Source organism: Equus asinus, chromosome 16, assembly GCF_041296235.1.
Source record: "Equus asinus isolate D_3611 breed Donkey chromosome 16, EquAss-T2T_v2, whole genome shotgun sequence".
NCBI classification, from domain to species: domain Eukaryota; kingdom Metazoa; phylum Chordata; class Mammalia; order Perissodactyla; family Equidae; genus Equus; species Equus asinus.
Window position 1 is genome coordinate 47,037,794 of NC_091805.1, and position 13,893 is coordinate 47,051,686.

The 13,893-nt window shown below is 47.3% G+C and overlaps 1 protein-coding gene across 7 annotated transcripts in view; it reads right to left on the minus strand.

Moving 5' to 3' along the window:
• Nucleotides 1–853: 853 nt before the first annotated feature.
• The window catches only part of NGF (nerve growth factor), a 149,975-nt gene continuing 136,935 nt past the window's right edge, over nt 854–13,893 (minus strand). For 6 of the 7 annotated variants that reach the window (XM_070487124.1, XM_070487122.1, XM_070487123.1 and 3 more), the window contains 2 exons: nt 8,202–8,325; nt 860–1,755 (listed from right to left, as the gene is read on the minus strand). In XM_070487124.1, the coding sequence (XP_070343225.1) occupies nt 1,018–1,743 (726 nt within the window). In that variant the 5' untranslated portion in view covers nt 1,744–1,755; nt 8,202–8,325 and the 3' untranslated portion in view covers nt 860–1,017. Of the gene's footprint in view, nt 1,756–8,201; nt 8,326–13,893 lie in introns of all 7 variants that reach the window. The other variant, XM_070487126.1, reaches the window with a different exon arrangement.

Sequence of the window (13,893 nt, forward strand, 5' to 3'; positions counted from 1 at the left end):
TTGATTCTCAGTCCACTTATCTTTGTCTTTTCTCCCTCCCCCGCCCACCATCTTCTCTGCAGGTCCCTGGGCCCGGTCCACCTTTGGTCACTTGTGGAAATCATCCAATTAGGAATAAAAAAGTTTTCAAAATTCCTTCTGGGTACGTCTCTGGCTCCCCTGATTATAAGCCGACGATGGGGCCATCGGAGGTTGCTGTGGGGCAGTTAGTGGGTGGCAGGAGTGTTGGAAGCCCTAATATTTTCTTGGGTAATGAAGTCTTTCTGCAGGAAGCCACTGGAGGATAAATTGAGGACCAGTCGTTAGTACTAAGGCAATCTTAACATGAAATCAGATCTACCGTGACAGGCCTCATGAGACGATTTTGTTACAACTCTTCCAGACAGCTTTTCAGCAAAAAGCAGAGCTCCCCTAAAAACAAGCCAGCCTCACAGGTCTTTGGTACAAGTCTCCTCCTATCTACACAGTGACTCCCTCCAGAGCCTGGCCTGGGCCTCGCTGAGGTCGGGGCAGCCCTGTGCCCGGCAGAGGTCTGCCTTCTGAACCTCCCCGAGTGAAGCAATCAAGGCGCAAGGATCCAGGCTGTGGGGCGGGTAATCTGAGGATTAGGGAGCTCTGGCTCTGGAATGCAGAACCAAGTTGCGATCCAGCAGACTTCCCTCCTAATCATGCCCGGCTCAGGTTAATATCTGAGACCAGTTAGCCTTCCCTGAAGGTGCAGGGTGGGCTGGGGTGGGTTGGGGGTTACACATGGGCCTGAGAGGGAGCCAGGGGGGCTGCAGACAATTCACCCTGCATTGTCCCAAGACTAGCAGAGGGTCACACTGGGAAAAATGACTGGAGTGCCAGCACACAGGATGCTTCCAAAAATTTAATAAATAATGATTTTTTAAAACTGTATAAACTATAAATTACCATGCAGTCCTTATAATTTAAAATAATTTACAGGTTGAGGTAGGGAGGGGCCCAGGAGAGTGTGGAGGGGTCGCTTGGGGAGGGCGGGGGCTGTCCTGCAGGTCAGGCTTTTCTCCCGGTTTTCCTGCTGAGCACGCACACACAGGCCGTGTCGATCCGGATGAACCGCCAGGCAGCCTGCTTGCCGTCCATGGTCAGCGCCTTGACGAAGGTGTGGGTTGTGGTGCAATAGGAGTTCCAGTGCTTCGAGTCAATGCCCCGGCACCCGCTGTCCACGGGATTGGGGTCCCGGCACTTGGTCTCAAAAAAGTACTGCTTGAATACACTGTTGTTAATGTTCACCTCTCCCAACACCATCACCTCCTTGCCCTTGATGTCCGTGGCGGTGGTCTTATCCCCCACCCAGACGCTGACGCTGTCGCACACGGAGAACTCCCCCCTGTGGAAGACGGGGTGGGAGGAAGACCGCTTGCTCCTGTGAGTCCTGTTGAAGGAGGCGGCACCCCCGGCCTCAAAGTCCAGATCCTGAGTATCTGCAGCGACAGGTGGGGGCTGGGTGCTAAACAGCACGCGGGGTGAACGCAGTCGCCGCTTTTTAAAAAGTTTGGGGTCCACAGTGATGTTGCGGGTCTGCCCTGCCACCCTTGCAGCTATCGCCCTGGCTGGGGCGCTACGGGCTCTGCGGAGGGCTGTGTCAAGCGAATGCTGAAGTTTAGTCCAGTGGGCTTGGGGGATGGCGTGTCCTGCTGGGACATTGCTCTCTGTGTGGGGTTCTGCCTGTGTGCCGATCAAAAGAGCTGTAATCAGAGTGTAGAACAACATGGACATTACGCTATGCACCTGGAAGGAAACAGAAACGAGGATTATTCCACGGAGGACTAAGTGTTGTGCACAGGCAGTTTCTGGGTCCCTCAGAATTGACCTCCCAAGAGGCTCACAAGGAGGTTTCACCTAGTAGTGTATGGGCAGGTGACCGTGGAATTTAACATTCAAACTGGGACACTTTCCAGCACGAAATGGGGTGCTAGCTACAATTACACTGGGACAGCAGGCACACACAGGGCTGGCTCAGACGACCTAGAGGTATGGTCACCCCATCCTTGGGGCGGGCTTTTCCAGGAAGGCACAGAGCCCCTGAAATTCCATCCTGTGGCATGGTGTGAACGTGGGAGCATCACTTACAGAATCCTTTGAGTTCTCTCTGCTGGGGAGGCAGGTAGCATGAGTTTGACACCTCTTCCCAGCACAATGGCTTGACTCCCCTGGGAAGGCAAGTAGGAAGGGCTCCAGCAGACCTGTCTCGAATCCTTAGCACTGAACATACCCTCTTCAGGCAGTGGCACTGTCAGCTCTGACATCTGGGGACTATGACCCCTTGTAACGAATCCATGAAGCATCATGTTTGGCAAAAAAGCATATGGCTCTGGGACCATCTTAGCCTGTCCATCTATCAGGCACCAGCTTCATATATAAACACAATCCTGATGTTTCCTTTTTGTGTGATGTTTTCAAACTTTTCAAATGTGTTCACTTCTAATTTCTCATTAGTCTGTGACTTAGGTTGGGATTTGTCATCTTTCTTTCATACACAAGGAAAGTGATCCACAGGAAATTAACTAACAGGCCTAAAGTCACTAACGAAAACTGGAAGAGAAATAGGATCCAAACCTGATCCCTCACTGAGCCAGTAGGGTAGGAAGGCCTTCCTTCCTCCCTGACTTTCTCTTTCATTCCTAAACATGCCTTTTCTTTTTATTATTTGATCTTATGTGAGTATAGACCAAATGGCATAAATCCATCTGTCCCCAAGAGGCAGTATAAGCCCCTTCTGAGCATGTGTCAGACAGGGCTCCACACTGCATGATGGTTACCCACCAGCGACCACCCCCTGGGTAAAGTAACTGTGCAGCCAGCTCTGCTCTTGAGCTCACTTCTAGTAAGCTCCTAGTCACCACCATCACGGCATCAAATGCCACCTCCTCTGTGAGGTTTCCCCACATCTTCTTGGTAGGGTTAGAGGTGTCCCCTGTAGAGGGTGTTCAAACTTCCAGTTCTATCCCTTCCCCATCTCTCCTCCCAACTCCCACAGGTCATTCTGCTCCCTGCCCACTTCTCCAGTCTGGCACAGATACCACTGTCTTCTTGAGGCCTTCTCAGATCACTCCCATCAAAAGTGATCTCTTTCCCTTCTCAACTTGAGAAGTGTGTGTGTGTGTTCTCTCCTACTAAATCAGTGTAATGAAAAGAACTCTGCACTGGATCTGGGGTTAGAAAACCTGTTCCTAGCTCAGTGATTCGTTAGCAAAGGGAAGTCACTCAATCTTCCTGAGCCTTAGTTTCCTCACTGATAAAAAGTGGGCAATAAACACTATTTCAGAGGGTTATGGATAGGATTAAATAGGTGTTCACAAAATCTGAGTCATTCTAATCCTCTGTGGTCAAAGACTTTGTCTTCTTCGGTTATATTGCTGCTTACTCACTCTCTGAGCACATTCCATCCATGTCTCTTCATAGCACATTGTTTTACCTCTGTCAGGCTTCTCGCAAAGCATACTGATTGAAGCCTGTCTCCCCACTGGCTCTAAGGTCCTGGAGGGCAGAGCTGGGTCTCATTCACCCTGCACAGCTAGTCACTCCATCCTTTGGCACGTACCTCCCTTGCCACCCGCGTACAGCCCTATCACCTCTCCTGGTGCTGTGGATAATCATCTAGATGTCTGTCTCCCTGAGAGCACTTTATTAGCTGTGCCATTTGCATTTAAGTATTTCTGGGGCCATGTGCAGTATGTACCTGCATATACTACCTGTATGTAGTAGGTCCTCAAAAACTACAAGGAGAATGGATGAAAGAGTGAATGGGGACGGCCAGAGAAGCTCACCATCTGCCTTCTTCCCACCAAGACGCAGGTTTCTTTTAGATTTTGTGCATATGGCCAAATGCTGCATTCCTCATCTGTTTTAAAGTGAAGCATTCTTCTTGTCAGTACTACACTTTTATTGAGCTGGAAATAGACAGCTCTTTGGTGAGATACCAAGAATAAAGCCACCAAATTCTTTTCTCTTTGGTTACTTTGAAAATGTTTGTGTTTGTTCCAATTCTCTAGCCGGCCATGCAGAGAAGGCAGTGGTGCATCCAGGCTTTTGGCCACCATTGGTTCTGTTGGCCACAATCTTGCAGACAATTCCAGCCAACTCTTAGAGAACTGGTCATCCAGTTGGCAGCGAATTCAAGCCTTTTACTGTTGCTCTTTTTCGGTTTCATTTCTTTCTGCTTCTCAGCACATGATACCTCTCATCAGGTAGATGAACGGAGAAGAAGCAAAACTGAAATTCACCCCTTTATATCCAAATTAGTAACATTTGGAATTTGGATAGGGAAATGAAAAAAAACCTAAAATTTCAGGGTTTGATGGCAAGAAGGGACATACTGCTCCCTCTTTCCCATTGCCAGAGGATCCTACCTCATTCTACTTTGGTGAGCTCATCCTCTTCTAATGAGTCACCTGAAATTCCTGTGTATCTGATGCTCATGCCAGGATCTCCAGCCCAGCTGCTCTTCAGAAAGCCAGTTCTGAACCTCCAGCTTCCTGATGGGCAGCTCTCCATGGACACTGACGTTTTAAACGCAAGACATCCAAAACCAAATCTTCATACTCACAATCCTCACTAGGATCATCGTCCCTTCTTCTTCCTCTTTACTACAGCAGCAGCCCCACTGTGGGCCACTTGATGATCTACAAAGGAGTTCCACAGCTACCATCTCTTGTGAACATCTCTCCCCATCCTCCTAAACACCTTTCTCTGCATTTTCCTTTTTTCGTCACTGGAACCACCGTTCCTTCTTTGCCAGCTCATCACTGGACCCTGCTCTTTCCTCTGTGCCCTCCATCCAGCCCTTCTGGTTCTGCTTCAGTAGCATCTCTTGAAACTGCACTTTCCATTTTCAACTCTATGCTCCTAGATGAGGTCATGGAGTGTCTCCCACCTGATGTCCTGGATCCGTATCTCTCTTCTTCCAATGCCTACTATCCCTAGCCACCCCATTTAACTTCTTAAAGCACTCCTCTGATCACGTCATTCCTGCTCAAAGGATCCGGTGGTGAGCCGGCTGTCTAGTGAGCCAGTAGGGCTGCTCAGCCTGGCAGGTAGGCCCTGCCCTCCTTCTTCTGCCCTCACATATTTTGCATTCCAGGCACCAGAACTTCTCACAGGCAGTGCCTGCTCTGTGCTCCCCCACCATGGCTCTTGGTTCAGACTCTTCTGTGCCAGGCATACTCCCCCTGCCCCTCCCTGCGTCTTTTCTGCTCTACACCTCTGCTGGTTGGAGTCCTTCCTGTTGTCTTTTAACACCCAACTTAAATGTCACTTCCACTGGGGAGCTTTTCCTGTTTTCAAAGAGACAAACTCTCTCCCTTCTCCATCTCTACAAGCATTTCCTTAAAGGTCTCTTATTGCAGCTGTGTTCTCCTCTTCTCCTCCTTCCTAGAGGGCAAACTCCCTGAGGGCGGAAAAGCATCCTGTTCATCTTTGTTGTGTCCAGGCTTTGCAGGAAGCTCCACCTCTAAGACTCAGTGAGTGTGCAGACAAGTCTCCTTCCTTCTGTGCTCCTTAATTTCTCCAACTGAGCAGTGATGCTTGTGGTATCTTCAACTCTGACATTCTTTGAGTTTAAGCAATTACACCACTTTTCACTCTGCCTGGCACTACCAAACTGACTTCACGAAGTTCTTAAAGTCTAATGCTGCTTCTCTATTCACTGTCAAGATGACATGTGGGAGCTGGCATCTAATCACAGTGGAGATCTGTGTCATGGACAGATTGTTTCATTAAGATTTGAAAATGTTGCAAATATATCTCCCATGTGGGTTTCCGATTAAAAAGTTTTTGTTTTTTTTAAGTATTTGACTTACTCCTAATAGTGTCCCTATAATCTTTTTAAATTAACAAGTCTTTCTTTTTAAAAAAGAAATGAAAAAACTGCTGTTTTCTCTATTCTAGTGATATAACACACAAAGCACAGTTTACAGAACATTCTCTCCTTGGCTAAAGGTAACCAGGAGAGGAGTTTTATTTATTTGTTTTTAAAAACAACCTTTGAAGTCTTTCTCCTGAAGAGACCACAGTCCTTGGTGGGGCTTCACTAAGCAGACGTCTGCGAGCTGAAGGATTAGCTGGGGAAGATGCAATTAGGAGCTTATGTGAAGGAACATATTCTTTATTTGTCCTGCTCCTACTCAGAATGGAAGACAAATGACTGAGTGTGGGGACCAGTTTGGTGCCTTTAAATCCAGCTACTAATGGGCCGCCCAACTCTCTTGGCCTCTCCTGGGCCAGCGGTACATTCTGTGGATTTCCAGTGGTTCACACACTTCAGTAATAAGAGAAACTTCCTGCACCAGGTGAACGATCTTCACACAGACTCTGGCCTCACCTGGATAGGTGATGAAGCTGCTGGACAGAGCTAAGCAACTGGCCCAAATCATCGTGGCTGGGAGGGCTGATGGCCCTGGGAGCCTTGCCAACTGTGCCTTTACAGGTGCATTGGAGAAGAGAGTAAGATAATTCCTGCCTTAGAGGGAATGGTGCCAAGAGCTGTTAGTGATTCTCAAGCTAGAGACTGGATCATGAACCAGGGTCACTAACTGTTAGCAAGAGAGAGAATTCTTGTGGCTGAGGAAATCCAGCCTTCTCTTTCTCCCCCTCCATCTCACTCGCCACATTATGAGAATGGGTCAGGGGTCATTTCTTGTTTTACACTTGGCCGCCGCTCTAAATGTAAACTGGCTGCTGTCTTCAGTTGTAAAGACTCGGACTCTCTCGGCTGTCAGGGACTGTGTGGAGGGTAAGAGGAATGCTATGGCTCCTCAGCTCCCCAGGGAGGTATTCCTAAGGCTGAAAAAGAGAAAGCCACTGACAGGACAGAGTCCAGTGCTTCTGCTAGCATCTCCCAGGCTGGATTTATTAGGAGAAGCATGGACTGGAAGGGACATCAGAGATTATCAAGACCAGAGGTTCTCCAACTTCAGTGCATTGGAATCACCTGGAGAGTCTGTTAAACCACAAACTGCTGGGCCCATCCCCAGAATTTCTGATTCAGCAGGTCTGGGGTGAGACCCAAGAATCTCCATTTCTCACAAGTTCCCAGGTGATACTGATGCTGCTGGTCCAGGGACCACATTTTGAGAACCACTAATCTAGTTCAATCCTTGAACTTTACAGAGGAGAGACATGGGCCTTGGGGAGCCTAAGTGACCTGGGGTTATGCAGCTATGCACGGCAGCCTCTGCACGTGGGTGCTTGGCATTGCTGAGCTTCAGCACCTTCTAGAGGAGAGAGGCCTGAGGCCGCACACACACTGTAATTGGTGGGTTCCAGGATGCATTTACTCAACTACCAACATCAAAATGAAAATTCCCTTCAATAGACTGTAAGTTTACCTTCCTTAGGCCACAAATCCAGAGACCAGGGAACATCTGGATATTTAATTGTTTTTATATCTGGTTTATCAGGTTTTTGGATATCAAGTGGACTTGATCCAAAAGTAGTTAAAATGCCTATGATGGAATTATGCGGCCAGAAAGCCCTGGCAGGGACAGGCACCTGTAGATTTACTGGCCTACTCCAGGACCGAATGGGAAAAGAATCTACTGGTCTGAATTCTTAGAGACACATTTTCAAATGAATGAGGTGAAATCATAATTATCAGCAGTATCATTTATTGGGCATAACTGTCTCATTAACCATCACAACAAACCTGGGAGGTAGGCCTTATTATTCCCATTTTACAGAGAAGGGAATAGAGACACAGGAAGAACAAATAACTCAACTGCGGGCACACAGCTGGTGGAAGTGGAACTCAGAGCCAGGCCTTTGTCTCCAGATCTAGAGCTCTCCCCACCCTCCACCCCATGGCCAAAGGCATGAAGAGTGATCAAGGACCTCCCGTCTCACAAGGTTGCCTGCTCAGACAGCCTGGGAGCTTGTGGAGGGTCTGAGTGATGCTCTCTGTCTATTGGAGGCCCTGCGTTCTATTACTTTAGAGGTAGGTAGCCCGGACTCTTAACACAGTCCTGGATGTTGTGGGGCCAGCCTGAGAGCATGAGGGACTTCCTCTCCCAGTCTGGCTAGGAGGGCCACATGTGCTGGATCACTAGGAGCCACCCCAGGCCCCCGATGACCAGCAGTTGGATCTGACTCTCCTTCCTCAGCCTGGGCCTCATTTCCAGCTGTCCTGGCAGCTCCAGAGCTAGGAACCTTGGTGAGACAGATGTCCCTTAAGAGCTTACCTTGGTGTGGCCAGGACAGAAAGCTGCTCCGTTGGAAAAGCCGTTAATGGGCCCGGACGCTGAGCTGAGCTTGGGTCCAGCATGCCATCCAACCCCCTGTACTGCACGACCACGGGCCAGGACTCTGTGGGAGGAGAGAACTGTCATTAGATGGGCACTTTGCCTGGGACGGATGGCTGTGGCCTAGGCAGGAGGGGAGGGATGTGCCAACAGGACAAACCCCGTTCCCTGAGTTCTGGGACTTCGCCAGCATCAGGGCCCAGGAAAGACCTGGAGTCTAGCTCCCACAATTGCCAGGGGCTGATCTTACACAGACCTATGGTGGCACCTGCCTCTTACTCTTGTGCCAAAGCACTTGGTTTCTGCCTGGACACAGTCTCTGGCTCATCTTACACCCAATGTAGGTGGTTCCAGTCCCACACCAGAGTCCTGCTCCAGAAGACCCCTAGTCCAGCATCAAAATGGAAATTATTCTGTACGTTACACACATGCAGATGTAGTAAACCCAACTCTGGATCAGCCTAAGATCCAGAAGAAAAAGTCCTGACAATTGAGAACAAGTTGGCACTTTGATAAAAATCCAGATGAGTAACGGTGGCAAATAAGTCAACAGGACCACTTGATGGATAACAGAGAGCTCTTATTGAAGTAGGATGTGAATCTCTGAGAACCATGCCAAAAGTCAGATTTTATGAATCAGAAGCTATGGAGACAATAAAATGAGAAAAAAAAATTCTATTCAATTTTAGGTTGTAGTTCCTAGAAGCAATAGAAGGTTTCTCTTCTCCTCTCACTTGTATAAACCTCATGTATGTAGGTGCTTCACTCCTGAGCACCTACTACATGCCAGGCACTGTTTTAGGAGCTGGGGACACAGCAGTGAACAAGACAGACAAGGGCTCTACTCTCCTGGAGCTTACAGTCTTGTGAAAATAAACGAGCTACCTTCAGATTCTTCATATGCCATGAAGGAAACACATGGGGTATGATGATAGAGGGTACTGCAGGGTGCAGCGAGGAGCTCCTGCAGACAGGGGGCTCAGTGGAAAGCTGAGGAAGTGACCTTCAAATTGAGATATAAAGGATGAGAAGGAATGAGAGAGAGAGCATTCCAGACAGAAAGAACAGCAAGCGCAAAGGCCCTGAGGTAGAAACAAGTCAAGGTTGCTGAGCATGTAGGGAAGAGACCTAGGAAATAAGTTGGAGAAATAGAAGGAGCCAGGTCTTCAGGGACACAGCTGGGAGCTATGGTTCTGTCCCTAAGGGTGCTGGGAAGGGAGTGGAGGGTTTTAAGCAAGAGAGTGACATGACATTTTTTATGAATGAATGAATGAATGTCTATCATAGAACTTTTTGTAGGGTGAGGTGCCCTCTACTCCCCCACCTCCCAAAAGTTCTAGAATGACATCTTTATCCTTCCTGTCTATATTCTCTTTCCAACTCCAAAATCCCCTTTCCCAATCATGTCTTTTTCCAGTGTGGACCCCCAGCACTTATCCTCCTTCAACCTCCTCTCATCTTGCACTACAGAAGCAAATGTCAATGAAGCCACTGTGGCCCCCATGTCCCTAATCACACAAAGGAGCTGGAGGACAGGGAGGTAGAAAGGGCCTCCAGATGATTCTCCTGCTGCCAGAAATCATGACATTAAGGACCAGGATGTTTCCATTCATCTTCCTTACCCAATCTGCTCAAAATATCCTTTTTTCCACAGAAGTACCAGAAAAACCTTCCAATACTCACCTGGGGTTCAGGCCTAGAGATGAGAACTTAAACACCCTAAAAAAAGGTTTGATTCTGTGGCAAAGAACATTTTCGTGCTCTCTCAGGGTTGGATTTAGCACAGGAAAGGGAGGACAGCATGTCCCCCTGGGTAAGATGTGGGCATTATGCGGTCTGCTTCCAGTGCTCATGTTAAAGAGGATCTGATCTAGTCCACAAACCCTTCATCCGGGTGTTTGGCCAAGTCTGACTGATCACTAGCCTGGACCCCACAGGCTTGTATCCTGGGCCAATTGGCTCTGATTCTTAGGCAAGTCGCTCAGTAACTTTAAGCATCTCTGAGCTTCCTCCTCCACAGGACAGGAACCGGCAGAGATGGTAGCTAAGGTCTCCTCCAGCTGTATCGTGTGTGATTCTATGAGCATTAATGTTTTCCAGCCTGCATCCCTACTGGGTGCTTAGGGAGTGCTTTCCTTCACCCAAACACTGGAGTTCATTTATTTAATTAATCAAATACTAATCTTGCAAGGCCTGTGCCAGCCACTGTCTTAGGTGCTAGGGACACACATAATACTTAACTTCCAAGAGCAAATAATCTAGAGGTGAGGAAAGCAAGCACATGAACAAGGATTTAAAGCACAATGTGATCAGCGTGATGTATATTTGACGTGATGTGGAAACATAGTGAAGGGAGGAATTAGTCCTATCTGGCCAGATAAGCCAGAGACATATGTTCATAGAGGAAGTAACGTCTGAGTGGAGTTTTTAAGGATGAATAGGAGTGCATCAGGGAAGAAAGGAAAGAAAGGCATCACAGAGAGCAGAGATCAAGAACTGGCTAGAGGTCCAACAGGGCCTAGTAGCAGGTTTTGGGGGAGGATGAGCAGAGTATGTGGTGGGCCTTATACAGCAGTAGGTGCTTATGAGCTGGCAGAGCTCATTGCTGTGGCCTGCCTGCTGACTGTTACTCCCCATAGGACACAAAAGCCTTCACTTTTAATGTATGGGACAAACAGGGAACCAAGAGTGACTCTCTTTGGAAATATTCTATATATTCCACTACAAGCCAGGATGGCCTCCAATGTAGATGATGAAGGAGAGAAAAGGTCGATCTAAATAAAAAATTCCACCACTCCTAGGCAGACCTGACTTCATGGGGGATCAGCTCTAGACCAACCACAGTAGGGTCCTGACCATAGATCTGCAACCTCTGGTCTAAGCCACTTTGGTGCACACCCGGGCCCTTGCCAACAACCTCTGGATGCCTGATTGTTGTATTTGAGGCTGTCTGCATATCCTGTGCCTTTGGCCTTCTCTTGTTCAGTGTAGGTATAGGTAGTTTGCTACTGGAGAGAGCAATTCCTCATCCAGAATACTGAAATACTAAATGATTCTCACAGATATTGTTGTCATTGTTTTTAGTCTCATGCTAATGAAGGTTGGGGCTCTAAAATTAAATCCAATTTAAATATCACCAATTTCAAATGCACGGATATTAGGAACAAACAACCCAAATGCATATCTATTTTTGAAATCTTGTCTGTTCTCATGGGGTAATCACTTAATCAGAGAGCTTTTACCCTTTTATAAATGCATGGAAATAAATCCCAGCTCATCTCAGGACCAGGTTCTATTCCTTCTTACACTCACAAAGGGATACTACTGAAATCTGGTGTACCTCTTCTAGACCCAGATGACCCTGGCTTGCCTGGGTCTCAGGCTTTAAAGCATGATTCCCAAAGTGTGGTCCATAGAAGTATCAGCAACACCTCAGAACTTGTTAGAAATGCAAATTCTGAGGCTCCACCATAGACCTAGCAATGCTTAGTGAAACCCAGTAATCTGTGCTTTAACAATCCCTATGGTGATTCTGATGCACACCTAAGTTTGAGAATCACTGCTTTAGAGGGTCCCACTCTGGCCCTCTTCTATCTGAAACCTCCCCATGGGGTGAGGGATCTAGGATAAAGAGAGGATGCCAACCCAGAGCTAGTCAACTGCTGTGGGCTGCCAGCTCGACTATAACTTTCCATACTGTAGTCAACCTAATGTCTAGACCATGCTCCCAGGACCCACGACCCTGGAACCCCTGTCCAACCAGCCCTGAGTCTGCGAGAGCTAGAAGTTTTTCTGAAAACCCCCTGATGTTAGGCCTATTTATATGGTTCTCTCTGTTGATGCTTGCCTCAGCATCCCCTTCATTTTCTTAAAATTGATATTTTGGTCAATTTCAGCCAAGAAGCTTAGACGGTTCAAACTCCATCAATATCCAGTGTAAGGGCACTGTCTGAGTCTGTGCTGGTGGTTTATCAGAGAGTGATGGACATCAACCGCAGCTACTGCAACCTGCTAACTGTCAATCAGCATCCTCCAAAGTCCTCCACACTCAAACTTTGTGGAAGATTCTAGCCACCTCCTGGCTCCCACTTTCTGCTGCCCTCCACCCCCTGAACGCTCTACAGCAGTGGGTCTCAACCCTGGCCAGACACCGGAATCACATGGGGAGCTTTCCAAACTCCCGATGCCTGTCTCACCTCCAGAGATTCTGATTCAACTGCTCTGGAGTGCTGCCTGGGCGCCAGCATTTTATACAGCTCCCTAGGTGATCCCAAGGAAAAGCCAGGGCTGAGAACCACTGCTGTAAGGATGAGCGGGAAGCCTGACACTGGCTTTGATGACCTAGCAATTAAGAGAAAGTATCAAGAAATTAATATATCTCAGAAAATGTAAAGTGCAGAGTGGTCACATTATAGGCAACCAGAAAGTGTGAGAATATAGCTTGCAGACTCTCTGGAGGATATTGTCCCTGTCTTCCCTACCCTTCTCACCCCCCCAATTGTCTAGATATAATTGACATTTGTGAACTGGAAGTTTTTCTTTTATTCCTTTCATGCCACTTAAAATGCTCTTTGGTGTCAGAGCTATGGTTAGCTTATGATTAAGCCCAAGGATTATTTGCTGACATTTTTAATCCCAAAGATTTGGAGATGCTTGACCAAAAATGACCTCTTGGACCACTCCTTGCATATGCTTGGAAGCAATGGCTAGTTCTAAGAGCAGCTTACACCACATCAAAGATGCTGGAGCAGCTGGCATGAACTATAGCCTCTTTTCTCGTAGCTTCCACCAGCTAGAATTCTGTGAGTTGGGAAACCTCACTAGGAATGTTGGGCACTAACAACATCTTGTTGAGGGCATAATAATAATTGTTGGTGCTGTTGCTGTGATTTTCATTGCTTAATTCTCAGTCCTTAATTCTCTCCTCTCTCTGTTACTTCTTACTCTGAGCCTATACAAAAAGAGAAAATTTCAAGTCATTTGCATTGCAAGTCTTTTTCCCTAATTTTTAGCCTAATCAGAAGTTTTCTAGTATGGAATATGACTGTGAGGTTTGCTGACTAGAAGCTCTTTCTTTGGGGAAAAAAATTCAATTTTGGCCATTTTGAGATGATTTGACATGTTTTAACTATTTAGTGGTTTTGGCACATCCAATAGGAAAACAGTGCATCTGGCACCAAGGACTTAGGAAGACATTAAGGTTCAGCAAAATCACTATTCTTTTTCACTGAAAGTTTCAATGCTAACAATTCTAAAGTGCCTTATCTCATCTCTCTGAAAGAAAAATGGTCCTATGGCTCTTTGGCAGATTCTGAGGTAAATTACAAAACCCTGCGTAGCATTTCCCCAGAGAGTCAGGCAGCTCAAGGAAGAAACCATCAGGGTTGGCTGACCTTGAGCTTCAGAATCAAAGAGTTCAGAATTCATTTGCTATGAACATGCGTGGCCTCTTGGTGCGTGTGGCTGGCCACAATCTGCATGGTATTTACCTGACTGGGTTCAGGAGCTGTGCAATGCCAATACCCCAGAGAGGTTTTCATAGCGTGGGTAACTACAATATGAGCTGTCTTATCTTCCACCACATTAAACACCCAGCAGCCTTCCATTACAGAGTTGAGGGCAGTAGATTTTT